Source organism: Podarcis gaigeae, assembly GCF_964106915.1.
Source record: "Podarcis gaigeae genome assembly, chromosome: 7".
NCBI lineage: Eukaryota > Metazoa > Chordata > Lepidosauria > Squamata > Lacertidae > Podarcis > Podarcis gaigeae.
Genome location: NC_139683.1, coordinates 76,207,924 through 76,227,806, shown reverse-complemented (window position 1 = coordinate 76,227,806; position 19,883 = coordinate 76,207,924). Strand labels below are relative to the sequence as shown.

The window sequence follows — 19,883 nt, the reverse complement described above, 5'->3', positions numbered from 1 at the left end:
CAACACTAGTATTATCAGAGGTTATAAACTAGTGTGATGCAAAAGGGCTATTACCAAATATGCTGACGTAAATAGCTGCACACACAAACTTAAGCTTTAAATGTTGTTGACATACCACCACAGCTATCACTTTACATTAACTGGAGGGCATCGCCCATCATCACATGAATGCACAAAACAACCAACTTGCAGGGACTTCTGTAGTAGTCAAACACTAACCTCAAATCAGTTCAATTATAATTTCAGAGGATATTTAGCCAGGTATTATTAGATGTTGTACACCCCCTTCCCTTTTTACTGAAGGAGAAGTGCAAAAAGCTTTGTGCGGGAGGCATAAAAATAGGTTAAAAAGTTACAAGGAGGCATCCAACCACCCTCTTTAGCCTTTTCACTTGTGGGAAACCAATCCCAATCTGTGCTTTTATCTTAATGCAGACCCTACAAAGCTAAAGAATTTAAGCCCATTTCAAAGCAACTCCCACCGATTTCAATGGAATTAACATTCAAGTATGCATCTTCAAAAGGCAGTTTCACAACATCCGAAGTATTTTTAGTAGTTCAGTGTTTTATCCATTCTGCTTTGAGGGTCTAAGGGGTAGTTCTCACACTGAAATTTTAAATACTGAAAACACCCCTGGGTCTGAACCAGAAATTGTAATATAATATCAGTTTGCAAGAGAGAAGTTACCGTAGTGAAGATCATACAGAGGTCCTCATAATTATGTGCTTACCAGGAGCAGACAAATGGGAAAATAATTTCTTCTCTCTCAAGGGTAACAGGAAATGAGGCCTGATGAAGTACCAGTGTAAGTGGTAGCTTTTTGTTTATTGCTAAATGCAGAACAGAACAAAAAGTGTAAGGGAAATCCTTGCGGGCCAGAGGTACCAACAATTCATTGTACAGTGGTACCTCGGGTTACAAACACTTCGGATTAAAGACTCCAATAACCCAGAAATAGTACCTCGGGTTAAGAACTTTACTTCAGGATGAGAACAGAAATTGCATGGTGGCAGCAGGAGGCCCCATTGGCTAAAGTGGTACCTCAGGTTAAGAAGAGTTTCAGATTAAGAACAGACCTCCGGAACAAATTAAGTCCATAACCAGAGGTACGACTGTATTAGATCCAACTTCCCTTCTTTAAACAAAAGGAACCACATACAATTTATTATATGGTAATACAGTTGTGTCTGCATTTGTAAATAACTAGGATGTTTGTGGAACACGTCAGATTTTTTAAAAAATGTTTTTCCACAGGTTAAGTAGCCGAGGGCTGATTTCTTGGCCTATGATAAAAATTCTTCTGTTTCCACCGCCAAACCTGTCAGGGGAGAATTTGCAACCATTTGGCACCATTTTTGAGTGAATTGGATAACGTCAGATTTTTGCTGAAATTCTGACCCTGCAAGGTTAGGGATTTTTTCAGAAAAATGTTTTCTGCAGGTTAAGTAGTTGAGGGCTGACTTCTTGGCCTATGATAAAAGCTCTTCTGTTTCCACTGCCAAACCTTTCAGGGGAGAATTTGCAACCGTTTATAACCATTTTTGAGTGAATTGGATAACATCAGATTTTTGGTGAAATTCTGACCTTGTGGGTTAGGGATTTTCTTGCAAAAAATGTGGGTTAAGAAACTGAGGGATGATTTTTTTTGTCTATGATAAAATATTCTGTTTGTCCTGCCAAACCTTGCAGGGGAAAATTTGCTACAGTTTGGCACAATTTTTTAATGAATTGGACAACATAAGATTTTTGGTTAAATTGTGACCTCAACGGGTTTGGGATTTTTTTGAAAAAACATTTTTTTCGCATTTTAAGTCACTGAGGGCTGATTTTGCTGGTACATGGTAAAATATTCTGTTTGTACCGCCGAGCCTTGCAAGGGAGAATTTGCTAGAGTTTGGCACCATTTTTGAATGAATTGGATGTCAGATTTTTCATGAAATTGTGACCCCGTGGGTTAGGGATCCCATCAGTGTTTTATGGATCATTCTGCAATTTGTAAAGCATAGTGATGGTTTTTACTTAGAATGTCCTGGAGCACATTTAAGGAAATGTAAGGCTTCTTCTGATACCATTTGTAATGTTTTGGAGTACAGAAAGCTAATATGAGGACTACACTAGCAGGATTGGAAATCTATGTTAGCCCATATCCATGATAAGGTAAAGGTAAAGGTACCCCTGCCCGTACGGGCCAGTCTTGACAGACTCTGGGGTTGTGCGCCCATCTCACTCAAGAGGCCAGGGGCCAGCGCTGTCCGGAGATACTTCCGGGTCACGTGGCCAGCGTGACATCGCTGCTCTGGCCAGAGCCAGAGCCGCACACGGAAACGCCGTTTACCTTCCCGCTGGTAAGCGGTCCCTATTTATCTACTTGCACCCGGAGGTACTTTCGAACTGCTAGGTTGGCAGGCGCTGGGACCGAGCAGCGGGAGCGCACTCCGCCGCGGGGATTTGAACCGCCGACCTTTCGATCGGCAAGTCCTAGGCGCTGAGGCTTTTACCCATGATAGACCTCTAGAAATCAAATGTTTACCCATGCCTTTGATGAACTGATACTTAAAAGTTGGGTGCTGGCTCCTAAGAATTTGAAATATTTTTTCTCACCATCAAGGATGAGCTTAGAGAAGCTATTACATTACTAAGTGGGAATCAATTCCTATGTCAACAAAGGCAGCCAAAATCCAAGGAGCAGCGTACAAGTCATTTCCCATGCTGCAGGGGGCATTAGACTCATTGCTCAAACTGCAGCTTGTGCCACATTGTAAACTTGTTTTTGAAATGTGCGTTTGTAATGTAGTTTGGGCTTTGTTAAACAAGAGTCTGCAGTTCAAAGGCGGCAGGGGAGAACAAATCCTATTGGCCATACCCACTCAAAGCCCTTTGGTGTACCATAAATAGATCATCCAGCCTCTGTTCAGAATTTTCAAAAGAGAATGCAAAGGCCCCCAGGTAGTTAATCACAACATCTCTTTTCTGTGTAAGATGCTGAAGATGGAAGAAGTAAGAAATCAGTGCAGCTACACAAACAAATGTTTTCAGGACTGGGGCTTTATTTTATAATATTACGATCGTACTTTTTTGTCTCGATACCAGAAAAACTGGTTTACAGGAAGTCTCAAGCAGGCCCACCAGCTGCTTTTAATGATGAACGTTGGAACTTCAGTCCTTTTAAGAGTACCACCACAGTATTGGATATTTGGAAATCCCTGAAATATTTCTTCTAAAAACAACAATAAAGTGCACACAGTTACATTTTACAACACAGCTGGTATGAGCTAGGAAGATACTCTGCCAGTCTTCTTACAAGTCTTCTTCAAACCCCTCCCTGCTCTCTCCCTAAGCAGCCTCAACTATTTGCGCAATCTGGTGCATGCTTACTCAGAAGTAAATCTCACTGAATTCAGTAGGGCTTTTTCCCAAGTAAATGTGTTTAGGATTGAAGGGGCGTATCTATAGAATGGATAAAGTTTGATTAACTGCACTTCCACCATGAAAAAGGAACCCAAGGGGAAGAGGTCACTGTGAGCTTCTGCTGAGCATATCTCTATTTATGGGTACAGCATTCTCTTGGGTGGAAGTGCTTTCCTCTATTCCTTTATTTGTTCATAGACAACTTCTTAATAAAATAAATAAAATAAAATAAAATAAAATAAGAGCACTGCCCAATGGTATCAAAGCCAGAGCTACATAAAAACCTGAGATAGTGAGTACACTATTTGTGGGGCATCTTTGATAGGAAACAACTGTCAGAATCTTGCATTAGGCAATTGCTTTGTTGCAATCCTAAACCCACTAAGGAACAAACCTGCTTGAAAGTCAGTGGGACTTGGGAGTAAATATTATTAATGTTTATGTCTCCCATCTTTTGCATGGCCTAAATTCACTTTCATCCACGTGACTCTAGGCTGAAGAATGAAGGCACCCACTTAACCAACAGAAAACTTGGCAGACACGCACACACGATTCTGCTTGTGTCTGTGATATATAAAACCACAGGCATTAGCAGAATCAATACTAAGCAAGTATCCATTTGAGTCTGTAGTACCTTCCAAATCCCTGCATTTTGCATAACCATTTCACCATGCCCCCATCTGATGGGAGGTGAAATCATTATCAAGCCAGGTACGGAGATAGTTGACCAAGCTGCTTTGGAATGAGAGCTGACATTAGGGTAGTTTGGTCTTGTCTGTCTGGGGTCTCCTTAAACACCTTGCGTAGGGCAGGAGGGAAGAGAAGGAAACTGAGCTCCTAACATATCCTTCCCAAGTTAACATTTTGGGCAGTGATACTACGCACATTGCCTATTGAAAATGGAAGCTATGGTGGGAAAAGAGCACCACCCTATAAACTGGGGCTGTACTTTTTAGAGGCTCACAACATAACCATGTCTGTTAGAATGCCAGTAAAAATCTGTAACGGTTTGAGATTAATCAAAACAGCCGATATGGTCCCTCAATCTGCTGGCTTTTTATAACATACTATTAGAACTAGCAGTATTTCTTTTTTTAAAAACTTTGGTTTACCTTGATAAGGCACTGCCTGCTACTGTCAACTTTAAAGGTAAACCACAAAGCTGAGAAGACAAGTTACATTTTAAGATGATCCAGAGTCAGCCACACAATATGCAAGTTGTTAAAATTAGGAGTGTTTCATGGCAACAGCCTCTAATTATATGCTAGGAATAGAATAGTCTACATTTCTTTTGCAAGCAGTAGTTCTTGAGGAACTGAATATAGCAGTCAATTTCTTTCATTTTAGATGCAATGTAATACTTAGGTTCTAAGAGCATAGAATTGATGAACTGGAGACTGTCTATTCAGTTTTTGAAATCTCCCTGGTTTCCTTGCCGCAAACCCAAATTCAACCCCACACTGCATATACATATACTACACGTAGATGGCTTATATACTGCCTCAAATGTATTGTTCTTTCCTTTTGCTATGAAGCTAGTAAAAGAGTACACAAAGCATGAAATCATGCCATTCTGTTAGGTTAATGGCCTACAAGAATGGAAGTAAATTTTAAATGCATCACACTGTCCTGTGTGAAAAGAATCTCCAGGAATTCATATAGGTAACACAAATGATGGCAATCAGTTACAATGATGATGCCTGGAGTCATAAATAAGAGATATTTGCAAAAGGGTTCAGAGTCTCTGAGCCTATCAGACATTTGTTTACTCTTGGAGGTTTAGATATTCTGCTACATAGGAGGTAACTAGGACATGATGGCTTCTTGATTCCTGTTGATATCTTCTCTCCCTGAAGCATTGCTCCTAAACGCTTGAAAAGTAAGAGTAAACAGGCTGGAGGTGAAAAGGATTTGGTTACAGCCACGAGGGAGCTATATTTGGCAATTTATATATATATATATCTATTTCTTTAAAACCTTGCCTCTTAAATTCATTTGATACAAAATAATGAGATACGTTTTTCATTTCTATGGGATCACTATCAGAAACAAAACTACCAGCATCAACTGATCTGCAACAAGTTAGTACACTTTGCATGGAGGACATAACAGCACATCTAAAATAATAGATAAAGCTTACAGCTCATCATTTTCCTTTTTTTCTTCTTTTGCACTTCACATGGTCTATATTTTATTTTCTCTATACTATTAAGCAGCTCCAGTTAATGGCCCCCAAGCAGGTTTGAGAGGAAGCCTAAAGACTTCTTTTCTTGTGGTTCTGCCTCTTGGCCTTTGGTAAGCCCCAGTTCGCTTTCTATCTGCTCAAGCTCTGACTGGTCAAGCAGTTCAAAATCATCGCCTTCCTCTGTGTCTGTCTCTTCGCTTAAGTTTGGGTCGCCTTGCACAGACTGCAACTGGTCTCTGACAGCTGCGGACACCACCGACGTAACAACATCTCCGGCAACTGCTCTTACTAAGCTGAAAGCCGGGTCGCTGATCAATGGCAAGGAAAGGCCTGCTGCAGAGTGCCCCTCCTTATCCTGCCTGGTACGGCAAGCTGATGTGGTAGAGAGATGGTCCTTTTTTCTCTCTTGACAGACAGGGATGCCAATGCTTGAATCGTCGTCATCATTTGTTCCTGCACCGTTTTCCACGGATGGAAATTCTGCGAGATCTTTTGCGAAAGCTTCCTCGTGGCGATCAAAATCTATTGAACAATCGACAGGAGAAGCCATTATCAACAGCTTGTTTCTGTGATATGATACAACACAAATATCTATTGAATAAATAAATGTCATGCCCACTTCCAGGAATACTCAAAAACAAAAACAAACGTCGGCATGTAAATCAACTTGGATGGACTCCATAAAAGGCCAAAATGATTAAAGGTGTAAGACATGATGCCTACTGGGTACATCAACACTTCCTCCCCAAAACAGACAAAAAGAAAAGGAAGAAAGAAGACCGAGAGAACAAATCTAGAGAGGTAAATATTGAAGTTATAGACAAAGGGTAAATTTTAAGAATGGTAATCAACTAAATTTTACTCAGAGCAAACGTATTTAATGAACAGGACTAAGTTAGGGCCACTAGGTTTACTCTGAGTGAAATTTGTTGAATGTTACCCAAGATTTGGAAAGGCTGAAGGTCACTGGTTTAATAAAGCATGCAGCTGATCTGTTATAAGTTCATTTGATTGCATTCAGTTTCTTTTTATCATAATCATAAACATAATATTTTTTTTTATTTATACCCTACCAATCTGATTGGTTTGCGCCATCTAGGTTACTAACCAGGTCTGCCCTTAGCTTCTTCAGTGACTCACATCATCTGATACCCTCAGACCATTTACATTAATGTGCATGCCTTATTCATTCATACAACACACTGAGAAGTGATCACTGATGATACAGTTACCAACATTTGCAAAGCAAATGTTAGTGAACAAATATTTTAGTTAGAATAGGAAAATGTCATCTGTGAGTTGGGGATGGTGGTGTCTAGTTTTCTACCATTATAGTTTTAACATAAAAGTATCTACTTATGATACCTTTTTGTGCATAAATCATTAAATGTAGATTACCAGGTAAACTAAAAATAGACTTGAGAGGGACAGAATTAAATAAAAGTGCTTTCATATGCAAAAATCCCCCCTACAAATTTGGAATCAAGATGCACGTACCATCAGATGTGTCTGTTTGTGGAGTGTTGCCCTCAGAAAGATTGAAAGTCCCATTGTCAGTCCAAGATACTTCCGATATATCAGTATCTGATACAGACATCTCTCTGGCCACGACTGTAGGGCTAACCTGTATTTTGAAAAAAAGAAAACTGTCAAGCATGGCACTCTTAAATTCTATGCTAAACTGAATACCTACACCAAGTTAACTCACTTGAATCCACTGATTTAATTGAAATAGCTGGATTCAGGTTAGTTATGTCTATGAGTTAGTTATATTTCTATGAGTCTACTCTAGGTATAACTTAGATAGCATCTCAAGAAACTCTTGCTTTATATACTTGTGGAATGTAAAGTTCTAACTACAAGATACAAGGATTATGCAATTATGCAGCAACAATATTTCATTGTTGCTTCATTGTATAGTAATGTATTTTAACAATACCCTGTTAAATGCACAATACAAGGGATTGTGAGATGCTCCAGAAGGCTGTCTCCATACTGATTGAATGGACACAGAAATAGCAATACTGTTCAATGCAAGTGTAAAGTAATGCACACTGCGGCAAACTTTCCTCCCCTATCTTTATATATACACATTAGATGGAATGCATAAACAAGTGAGGGCTGTGTGCTGTAGGGAGAGGTGGAATGGGCTTGTGGGATCCTGATCCCCCGTCACATATACACTTTGAAAATCGGCACAGGACTGTTAATGCCAATATTTGCATCCTCCAGGTGCTGAAGAAGTAGACACATAAGTTTGTACTGTGATGAAATCTTTTTGTGTTTCAAAGGGTCCATAATACAAAGGCAGCTGTACAAATCAGAGCCCTGTTTCTAATTGCTTGATGAGTCGTGACTTTCATTTCCACGGACTGAAATTGATTGTGGTGGTACCTGTTGCGTTCACAAGACAAACCTCTCATGCCAAAAAGCAGGTTCAGAGAAAGAATGCCTCCTACATTACTCTAGGCTGCAGCCCTGTGAGCCCTCTCTCCTGAGTAAGTTCTACTGATCAGAGTCTGACATGCCTCTGAATAAACAGGATCAGGCTGTAGAAACTTCTTAAAATTCCAGCACACCTGGAATTTGCAGCAAACAAGTAGAAAGGAGTGGACAACGCTTGAGAAATGTTTCTCTTTCTGGACAATGAAAGCACAACAGTCAATATGCTTATTTGTAGTCTAGAGAACTCAATATAGAACCAACCTACCTTAGGACACAAGGCTGATACATCTAGTTCACTGTTGTCATCTGCCAACTTTGTTCTTATAATTTCTGGAAAAGATTACAAACCAATTAGCTTTCCGTTACCTACTTTGTTTGTCAAATATTCCTAGGTTTTGTTGTTGTAGCTAACAAAGAAATCAAGAGATTTATGTGCATAAATTCTACATGTGTAAAATTTATTTATATAGCATTAATTTATTATATATTTCTACACAAAGTTTTACATGCACACTGCTTTACAATGCATTTGTAGTAAAATATTCACTTTCCCAAGATACACAACATTGTTTGGTTTTGAAACTTTACTCTTATCACTCATGAGAAGCCTAAGGTTTTTTTGGTATTTGTTTGTATTTGTGGATAAACTGGCAACCACAAAAAATAACACATCCCTTCTTCTTTCCTCAAGAAAGCTGACATTACACAGGGAGAAAAATCTATTCAAAGCTGCCTGCTTACCAGCTCTCTCTCTCAATTTTTGGTTGATATAGTCCCAAACGCCAAAGTCCAGTTTCAGCAGAAGTGGCTTAATGTTGCTATATACTTTCTGCCCAAATTCATTGCATTTGAAGAGTGGGCACAAGAAGGCACATAGTACTGCAACAGAAGTAGGAAATATAAATAAGTAAGTTCTACCATTTTTTACAACAAGTTTGCAGAGAAGTAAACTTTTGAGCTATGCCATTTTTTGAATACTCTTTACATATCCTTCTTGAAGCATATAAAATGGTCTGTTTCCAAGGAACATGCAAGTTAGAAATATCTATTGCTAAATAAAGCACTCTGTGTGTGTTTAGTGGGATCCACAGCGTCTAAGAATATATTGTGTGGGGAGTTAGTGTAGCATAGTGTCGAAGTCTCAATTAGTTCAATGGAACTTACACCTAATGTAAAAGTTTATGAGACTGCAGCATGATCTCTTTAAGGAAATAAATATTGATTTACTGCTTCATTTATTCAGGGAATCCAGATTTTTGCCCTTAAGAACTTCAGCTTTGTCAATATCACATTTTCCTAACATTTAAGCCACAATTATTTTGCTGCCAGGAAAAATGCAATTTCGTCTTCTTTTCAAGAATCTTAATTGCAATGGTGAATTCTGTGCAGAATGTGGTTTGCCTGTTACTATGGGAATCCCCCCCCCCCCGAGAAAGTAAAGTAACTATTGCATCCCTTGGAAGAATTGGAAGAAACTTACATAGAAGGTAAGAGAGTACAACTCCAGGAATGTAACTTCCTAAGATTGTGAAGAATGTGCACACACTGCAGACCAGGAGGCAAAACTGTTTAAGAGAAAGCATCAGGTAATGATTAGAGATATCACTGCCACATTCAGTATCTAAACTAAAACATGGCTTTTAACACGTTCTTACCAACAGCAAAAATTGTAGAGCTACCTTCCATCACCATCATTTTAGTAAACAAATCAGAAGAGTGATGAAAATGCTTGTTAGCCATAGGGGATTATCTTTTGTGTCTTTGTCACTCACTTTCTTTTACACCACAACAGATACATTGTGTGAGTGAGGAGCTCAGAGAAAAGCTTCTTCTGCAGCTCAGTTTCATCCCCACCCAATCATTCTGGTGGCTGAGCCCCCACTTCAACTCCAAAGGAAATACAAAGTTGTGGGGAGGGCAACAGGAAGTAATACGACTTTGGGTGGCCAGTCTGAACACTGCCCTCTGTTTCTTCAGATACCCCATGGTGGTGTGAGAGATGTGCACATGCACAACACACAACTGGAGTGTGTGCGTGCTTTCTGGGAAGTGAGGAGCTGTTTTAACCTGCTGCTAGTTTTAGCCCAATTTATTCCAAAGCTGGTAATTTAAGCAAGAGGTGTTTCCGCATACAGGCATCCCTTTTTACTAACGGATATTCTCCTAGTCATCGTGCAGAAGTCAGCTCACTACTGCTGGCATCCACAACAATGGCTAAAAGAGGAGTGGGGAGAGTAATTCAATTTATCGTACACATCCATACCTGTAAGATTTCATTAATCCCAAAACTGATTGGCAGCTTATAATGAGACCTGGTCCAACATATTTTGCGATCTTAAGTGGTTGTCTTGCATAATTCAAGCGGTGCAACACCAGGAAAAGCACTTGCAATGTTGGAAAAGGATGCTGGACAGAACAGTGAGACAGTGTGCTGTTGACTACAATCCAAAGTTATACTACGGCATCTTTTCCACTATCTAAAGGGATCCTGGAACTTTTTTCTTGGGCTAAATAGTGCTTCATCACAATAGGCACCCATAAACATAGCTTGTTGAGTGGTCCTCAAGATGAATGGGACCACTAAGTACACATATATATGGTTCTGCTGTTAACATCCTTGTTTATACATTGATTATTGACACAAAGTACCAGGAAGTTTATTCATTGGAACAAGATAAATTGCAAGCCTCGTTTTACCTTGCCTGGGTTCTGTTCTTTGAAGTGAGACATTTCTTGGAGAAAGACAAAAAAACTCATCATTGCTTCTTCCATGCACTGGTTCAGCCTGATCCTGTATTCAGACTTGGAATCAATGACTTCCCAGCTGAAAAATTAAAACAAACATTAAAAACTCACCAACAAATAAAACAAACAGGGACTTTGCTCTCAAATAATTTCACCTTTTTGTTACTTAGCAAAACTAATCCTCAGTTATAGCCATAATATGATGGTTAGCCCCCTCCTGGAGATCAACTTGCTGCCCCGAGTGCTGGGTCCGACTACTCTCATAGGTCCACCTGCAACTACACATTTGTGCACAAAAATGTAGCATATATACAGAAGAAATGCATGTTTCCATCTGCATGCCAGGAAATGGAATCAGCTCCCTGATATACATACAGACAGCAACAAATACACATTTGCCACCCCCTAGCTTGTAAAGTGGCACTCAAACACCAGCCTTGTTTAAAGACAGCGAATGCAACTGCCACATCTTAAATTGTACTTGACATTTCTGCACAAGAGCTTTTCCTGCTCTCAAAGGTTTTTTTTTAATCCCTCAACCACTTCTGTCAACGCTGGGCAGGACAAGAACTTTGCCACTCAGATTTACAGCTTCTATTCTTATATATGTTGCAGAAAGGCCTGAAAGCTCAGTGGCAACAAGAGGCAACAGGTGAACAAAATATATGGCCAAAACTGTGTGGATGGTACTGAGCTCTTTAATTGCAACTGGGTATATCAAGGTATCAAAGCATCTCTTCCTGCCTATTTTCTTTTTAAACAAATAATAGTATTCCTTATTGCAAAAGCAGTCTAACCTGTCCAACCCAATCCAGTAGAAAACTGCCTTAAGGAGGCACAAGGCATTTGGAAATACCCACACACTTTCTCGCCCGTTTCCATGATTTCTGCAATTTGGCAAGCACTAACAGTGAGGTGCGTCTGTCTCTTGTTAAAACATATGTCTTTGCTCAGCTGTTTCCCTGACGGTTGATGCCAATTTTTAACGATTCTGGTAGTGCACTGATGGCTTTAGGAATATTTTATTCCTTAACATAACAAAATGATAAAACATCTACTTGGTTTTGTTTTGCTTTGATTATTCACTGGATTTTTTTTTTTTGGGGGGGGGGGAAGTGATTTCTATGTTGCTTTTATTTTTTAAAATTTTTTTGAAAGTGGCTTACAACAATAAAATGTATTTGACTGGATGTATAAAATTTGGATTTATAAAATAATGAGTGTGATTTGGAAATGGCTTTAGTATAAAATAATTGGTTTATCACCAGATCAAAGATCAAAGCCCTAAGAAAACCAAATCCCTGTGCCCCTCTCCTGCCTCACCTGCAGACCTTGAGATACATACTTTAAAATGAAATATTATTAAGCTGATCTCTTTCTCCTCCTGCTGTTGCAGCAAGCAAGCAAGCAAGCAAGCAAGCAAGCAAGCAAGCAAGCAAGCAAGCAAACAAACAAACAAACAAACAAACAAACAAACTGTGTGCAACATTTTGTTATTTAAAGCTTATTCAGATGCTGAGTAATGCATGCATATCTGGGCAGTAGAGCCGCACCTGTCCAACCTGTCCCCACCCCTGGGCCTACCTGGTATTTGTGCCACATAACTGGTGCCTATGCATGTTAAGCCTCCTAGAGCATTAGCTTTATCCCTCAAAATTGGAGAAGCAAAGACTCTGTTACCAGGCTTACATGTACTGAAAACTGAAGTCAGGACAGGACACAAAAATTTTAATTAGGTGACAGCAAAAACTGCATTTTTTTAACAGGGGCAATTAGGATAAGATCTATTTGATTATTGATGTAAACCTCTAAAATGTATTTTGCATAGCTAAGTTTTTACCTTTTTCTTCAGTACATATAATGAAATGATTTTAGAATATTGTATTATTTTACTGTTAGCCGCTCTGAGCCCGGCTTCGGTTGGGGAGGGTGGGATATAAATAAAATTATTATTATTATTATTATTATTATTATTATTATTATTATTATTATATTTTTTATTTTATTTTATTGCTGTGGCTAGCGGCTGATGCAAATAAAGATTCTTCTGATCTGATCTGACCTTACCTAAAAGTTTCTTTTTTCTTAAACAGGCACTTGAATCTCATAAATAGGTGCTGAATTCTCCTTCCATCTGCAAATGACTCTTCATAGGGTCCCTGCAACCTTCAGGAACAGCTTTTTGTAGGGTATATGGGGTGAGGTGGGAACAGGATCCCAGGAAGGCCTCAGTACACACTGTGGACTTTTAAAGCCCTAAATGACCTTGTCCCAGGAGCATCTCCACCCCCATCATTCAGCCCAGATACTGAGGTCCAGCTGCGAGGGCCTTCTGGCAGTTCGCTCACCGTGAGAAGTGAGGTTATAGGGAACGAGGCAGAGGGCCTTCTCGGTAGTGGCACCCGCCCTGTGGAATGCCCTCCAATCAGATGTCAAGGAAATAAACAACGACTTTTAGAAGACATCTGAAGGCAGCCCTGTTTAGGGAAGTTTTTAATGTTTGATGTTTCATCATGTTTTTAATATTCTGCTGGGAGCTGCCCAGACTGGCTGGGGAAACCCAGCCAGATAGGCAGGGTATAAATAATAAATTTATTATTATTATTATTATTCGTGAGGGACCTCCTGCTGCTGCCTCACAGCATGCTGCCTGAGCCCCCTTTCCCCTTCTTGTGAAGAGGCCTTTAGTAAATTTCCATCACATTCTTACTTGCCTGTCACAGGATAAATCCTGCCCAGCTTAGGAGGCTATGCATGCCCATACAGACAGAAATATTTAGCAAGTGAAGTGAAATAAGAATGTTTGACTTGAAGTTTTGGCTTTCTTCTGGTGAAAGCTGCTTAAACACAGAGGGGACACACACTCAGGATGTCACCTAGCAGTTGTGACAAGTGTTGCAGTCCATTCCTAGTGTGGGCCAGAAGATTCAGTTCTATCAGGTTCGCTGAAAATGACTAATGGTCTCATGCTGCCAGTTTGTAACCAGACATCTGCTCCAGGCAAAATAAACCACCGAGGTTTTCTTAGAAAGGTCAGTAACATCTCATATTACCGATTTAAACTCACACACACACCCCGCCGCCACCCAAAGCTGTGCTGGAATTTTGTAGTCACATGAGTTGGTTAGTGTCTGCATGGATGCTCTAGTTTTGCTCCCAGTTAGGATGAAGTAACTATGACGTGGCAAAGAAGGGATTATAAAAGCACAAACAAAATGCTAGCAATTACACAGCTTCCGGTATTCCCAACACCTCTAACAGCTTGAAAACAGAGATGAATATTCACCACCCAATTCAGCTTCTCATTTTGATCTGTTCCATACAGTGACAAACTGATTCCCCACCCCCACTCTGCTCCTTTATTCCCAAAGGCTTTATTTGCTAACAATTTTTATTTTAAAATTGGAAAGGCTGTTCTTGATCATGACTTGTTTTTTAAACCCCCGCTGAATACAGAAATGCAAGCATCTATGATGCATCTTTTGGGCTGAATTTGTAGGAGTTTTTAGTAAAGTGGCAGCTTGACAAAGAAGGTTAATAAGCACCCCCCCCCCCATTTCTACAGATTCTGTTACGGATAAACATAACACATATGATGATATAAACACATAACTCTAGAATTTGTCAGTTGCTTTTCTAGCATCTTTATGAAAAAGATAGAAAAGCAACCTATTAAAGCAGAACGAGACTCTTATTATTTTTTGTAAAACTCCAAAAAGCTTAATGAATATCTGTTATCACAAAGAACCACAAAGAATAGGCTATTTTTCTATAAAACAAGCTCACCATGAGCTTCTCCCTCCTTCTCTTAGAATGGCAATGGTACCCATCTGAGAGCTGATTGTGATCTCCAGCTTTAAAAAGCCCTGCAAAGAACTATCAAAATTTCTAAAACCTTATCACCATTGATTGCACCACCAGTATGCACAGCACTTTATCAATATGTGTTCATCAATACGCAAAGTAAGCAGCTCGTCCCTATCCCAAAAGGCTTGCTATCCATGCAGCTTCCTCAAGAGAAAACATAAAAACATATAGTTCACTTGGAAGGGAGATTGAAGGTGGACTTATAAAGTCTCTGAAAGAGAAATATTTAACTGGTAAATAGGCAATGACAAAAGAAAGATAAACTAGATACTGGGTCACTGAAAACAGGAAGGAATCAACTTACTCCATATTTGAAGGGGAACACCCTGAACTGGGCCCAGAGGTAAACTGGTAGTCAATGCAGCAGTTTTATAACAGGGGCTATATGTGTTCTAAAGACAACTCCAGCCAGTAATTTTGCCACTGCATTTTGGGCCAGTTGGAATTTCCAGATCATCTTCAAGGGCAGCCCCATGTAGAGTGCATTGCAATAATCCACTGTGGAAATTACAGAGCATGGCGTATGCTAGTTAAGTCATCTCTGCCGCAGCTAGCAAACCAGCCATAGCTGGAAATAGGCACTCCAACTATTGAAGTCACCTGAGCCTCAAGGAACAACGTTGGATCCAGGAGTATCTTAGCTTACACTTCCAGGAGAGTGCTAATCCGTCCAGAACAAACTGTCTTCCCAGCTCCTGGACTTGAGAACGTGGAACACATAACACCTCTGCCTTTAAGGATTTTGCTTCAATTTTTTGTCCCATATCCAGCCCATCACTGCCTCCAAATACCCATCTAGCACCTCAGACACCTTTCCTGATTCAGATGGAAATGAGAGATAGAACTAGATAACACCTGACATTTGTCAATCAATTTGTTCCAGAAATTGAACCAGACCTGTGTGCTTATTAAACACATTCTTATCCATTTGCCTATAAAGTGAGAGTGTGGGTACTTTTTATCCCAAACAGAGCACGTGGGGAGGGTTTAACAAAACCCCCATTTTAACAATAAAATGAATGCTGTGCATGGTTAGGTATCTGCAATGACAGCACTGAAGTACAGTCTGTTACGGAGAAAGATAACTAAAAACCTCAGGGATTTCTGCGCTTATAGTGGTATACTAGCAGGTTTTTCAGATTTTGGGGCATGCTGCCACGCAATATCATTATTCAGCTAGCATTCCGGCAAGGTAAAAAGGTAAAGGTCTCAAGAGCTCAGTGGTTTAGACCACGGTGCCCCTGCACCCCCCATTCCAGTAAAGGTAAAGGTAAAGGAACCCCTGACCATTAGGTCCAGTCGTGACCGACTCTGGGGTTGCAGTGCACATCTCGCTTTATTGGCCGAGGGAGCTGGTGTACAGCTTCCGGGTCATGTGGCCAACATGACTAAGCCGCTTCTGGTGAACCAGAGCAGCGCACGGAAACACTGTTTACCTTCCCACTGGAGCGGTACCTATTTATCTATTTGCATGTCGATGTGCTTTCGAATTGCTAGGTTGGCAGGAGCAGGGACAAAGCAATGGGAGCCGCTGACCTTTTGATCGGTAAGCCCTAGGCTCTGTGGTTTAACCCACAGTGCCACCCATGTCCCTCTACGCCCCATTCTAGTACAAGCTACTAAAAACCTGCTCACTGTATCTCAAAATATCCTGACTTTTATCAAAGTTCTGTAAAGTGGCATGTGTACAAGCATGATCCTGATTTTGGGGTTGGTGAGTGATGGAAGTGGTTTCACATCACTTCCGTCTGAATGGTGCAAGCTGTCAGTTTGGAAACTCAGTTCAGAGGAGAGATATGGCAGAGAGAGAGAGGATGGCACTGAGTCAAAGTACAGCCCATGATAGCATTCATTAGCTGAAAACAACATTTGATTACAATAACAAAGTTCACTATACCTCAGGGAGACATGTAGTTCCTCTTCTAATTTCCTATACTTTTATAAGTTGAGAATTCTAGAATACTGGGCATTCAATAAATAAAAAACAATGAACAACTATCTCTGTGTGCATGCTCATAATGTAGGCATTTACTGGCTGCTGGAACATGAAAGGGGTGTGACTATAGTCAAAAAAACTTTTCTCAGCTCAGGCTCAGCTCTCCAAAAGTATGAAAAGGACAACCCAACAAAAGCAACAAGTGACTAAAGGTGCAGACCATCAGCTACAAATTATTTCTTAAAAATGTCAGATCAAACAGGAACTATACTATTGTAAATGCAGAAGGATCCCTATCTAAGAAAGAATGACAAACTTATTCCAAGAGAAAATACCCCACCATCACTCTATTCCAATGCCAAGCACAGCAGCAGCAGCAACACCACCACAATAACTGCAAATTTAAAAAAGAAATGATGGGAGCCATTTTGTATAGGAAAAATGATGCTTAATTTGTGCAATAATTTTCCTACACAGCAAATAGGTGTAGGAAAGAAACATTAACAGAGCACACTTTTGGAGCAGAAAAAGTTTGCAGTGTGTTTGTCAGACCACTTGAAATCAATGTACCTAATAGGGTCGGAACATTGATTTGTGTCACTCTTCCAATTTTCTACTTCAGCTCCATGTACTTTCTCCCTTTAAAACAGGGGTCAGCAAACTGTTTCAGCAGGGGGCCGCCCCACTGTCCCTCAGAATCTGTGGAGGGCCAGACTATATTTTGAAAAAAATAATGAACGAATACCTATGCTCCACAAATAACCCAGAGATGCATTTTAAATAAAAGCACACATTCTACTCATGTAGAAACACGCTTATTCCTGGATCGCCCGTGGGCCAAATTTAGAAGGTGACTGGGCCGGATCCGGTCCCTGGGCCTTAGTTTGCCTACCCATGCTTTACAAGGTAACCACCCTCAGCACCTCATGACAAAGGCAGCAGTGAGAATTTGGGTGGGTGATCTCAGAAGATTTGTGGGTATCAGGAGAAGATCTCCAAAATGGCCTTGTGACTATAGGATTCATGTTAGCAACCCCATGTAGTAGTAGTAATAATAATAATAATAATAATAATAATAATTTTATTATTTATACCCCACCCATTATTTATTCCCCACCATTCTGGGCAGCTCCCAACAGAATATTAAAAACACGATAAAACATCAAACATTAAAAACATCCCTTTACCACCAGTAATTACTTTCCTACAGAAGCCTTTTATAGGGACATAAATATACAAAGTAGTGGACGACTGGAAAAACCAACATCTGAGTCAATTCTAGCTCTATTGCCTCGCAAGCAAAATGAGACTTATGTAAGACACACAAACACCTGCACGAAGAATGGTTTGATCCACACAGAAATATACCATGTACAGCATTGTGACAATGTGCTGATTAAGACAACAATGACTCATAAACTATTAAATGCAAGGACTTTGAAACTTGTCCCTATATAATATTTGTGCTCTTTTTTATTTACTCTCAGAGCTAGAATCCCCAGAGGAAGACACAACGGGGAGGCACCACCATGACCTATCAGATGGGCTCTCCATCTCCTCTTTCTCTCTGACAACAAGGGAGGCTTTTCTGGTAGGTGAAAAAGCAAGAGAGAGAGAGAGAGAGAGAGAGAGAGAGAGAGAGAGAGAAAGAAAGAGAGAGAAAGAAGGGAACCATTGCATTTCTGACGAAAAGCTGCAACAAGGCGAGCAATTATGGGGAAGGGGAAATATTGTGACAATTTGGTGGATTCAGAAGCTGAGAAAAGAAGAGTACTTTATTGTCTTGGGGAGGGAAACTGGGGCACTGAGATGGAAACGGAAACTCTGGAGGAGGTAAATGGAGGCAGGGAGAAGTTGTGGTCCTGAGAGACAACTGAGGCAGGGAGAAGATGGGAGATGTCACCATCCTGGAGAGGGAAATAATTGGGGAGGGGGGAATTGAGGCAGGAAGATGGGGTTGGCAAGCAGAGCAAGCAGGACCATATTAAATATATTAAACATGGTACAAAGAATTTATGGATGGTTAATATTTGTTGGACTCAACGGGCACATTAATCCCTTCCCAAGCTTCAACGCCATATGCCAGTAGTGGGTGTGACCAAAAATGGCATGGCTATCCTACACTCTCTCTCTCTGTCACACATGGTAAGTACACAGTACTCCCCCGTAACCGATCCACATAGATCAGCTGAGTTGGGGGGGTTATTACCCACTCCCCATGATTAACAATTGACTGATCCAATGAGTAGCAGGGAGGTGGACTGAGTATAGGGGTTTAAATCCAACCCAGAGATGGAAAGAAGATAAAGTCCCTACCAGAGAAGAATGGCAGATGAAGTTAATGGACTATGCTGAAATGGCTAAAAAGACCAGAAGAGTCAGAAATCAGGAAGACCAAAATTTTAATAAGGAAAGGGGAAAATTTATTGTAAATCATTGTAAATAGTTAAAATTGTTAGCAGGATTGGAAGATCACTTGTAGTTTAAGGTTGAATTCTGGATATAATGGAAGAGGCAAAGGATTTGGAGTATAATAAAAGATGTGGGAGGAAATGATTAATAATAGGACCCACAAAGGGGAGGATGGAAGTCCAGGAGATTCCTAGGAATCTTGTTTTTATGATATATGTTTTATATATCTCTGAAAAATTTTAATTTGAAAAACGAAATAAATAAATTTGTAAAAACAGCAACAACCCAGAGTCATGCCTTTTAATTTTTTTTGCCACTGACAAAACTGATGAGGACTTGGCAGAGCATAACAATTTGCTGAGAGGGTTGCATCAGGCCCTGGGCTGTGGGTTAGCAACACCTGTTTTCATTGGATATGTTTAAGTTCCTATATACAACCCAGTCAAATTTAGCCAAAGACTATAAAGATAAATCACTTCACCCACATATTATTATTCTGATTAATTACCCACCCTTCACCCTAAGGTCCCTGGGTGGATCACAAGAATTTAAAACACAATATTAAAAGCAGTTTAAAACAAATTAAAATTACAAGATTGTATCACATTCGAGGATTGGCGAACAAAAGAGGGGTTTTTGTTTTGTTTTTAACTAAACCTTGGGAATACAAATGCTGTAAATGGCCTGTATTAGAGACATTCCTACTACTATGATTCTAGTGACAGACTCCACTGACCACAGTTTGAACCTATGTAGGTAAAGACCTGGGTCATGGTGAAAACAAGGAGGTAGAACTGTGCGTCATCACCATGTTGAAACTTAACTCCAAACCTCTGCACAATCTCACCCCATAGCTTCACATATACAGTAAGTCACTACCCTCT

General features: G+C 40.1%; 1 protein-coding gene and 1 long non-coding RNA gene across 3 annotated transcripts in view; one reads left to right on the top strand and one right to left on the bottom strand.

Moving 5' to 3' along the window:
- Nucleotides 1-3,028: 3,028 nt before the first annotated feature.
- The window catches only part of RETREG1 (reticulophagy regulator 1), a 48,027-nt gene continuing 31,172 nt past the window's right edge, over nt 3,029-19,883 (bottom strand). For both annotated transcript variants that reach the window (XM_083747371.1, XM_083747370.1), the window contains exons 4-9: nt 10,737-10,863; nt 9,520-9,604; nt 8,781-8,918; nt 8,305-8,369; nt 7,092-7,218; nt 3,029-6,116 (exon numbers count right to left, since the gene is read on the bottom strand). In XM_083747371.1, the coding sequence (XP_083603497.1) occupies nt 5,632-6,116; nt 7,092-7,218; nt 8,305-8,369; nt 8,781-8,918; nt 9,520-9,604; nt 10,737-10,863 (1,027 nt within the window). In that variant the 3' untranslated portion in view covers nt 3,029-5,631. The remainder of the gene's footprint in view (nt 6,117-7,091; nt 7,219-8,304; nt 8,370-8,780; nt 8,919-9,519; nt 9,605-10,736; nt 10,864-19,883) is intronic.
- Nucleotides 5,565-12,235, top strand: LOC310848469. The gene is made up of 3 exons (XR_014566430.1): nt 5,565-10,068; nt 10,117-12,173; nt 12,221-12,235. It is a non-coding gene; the product is annotated as an uncharacterized lncRNA (long non-coding RNA).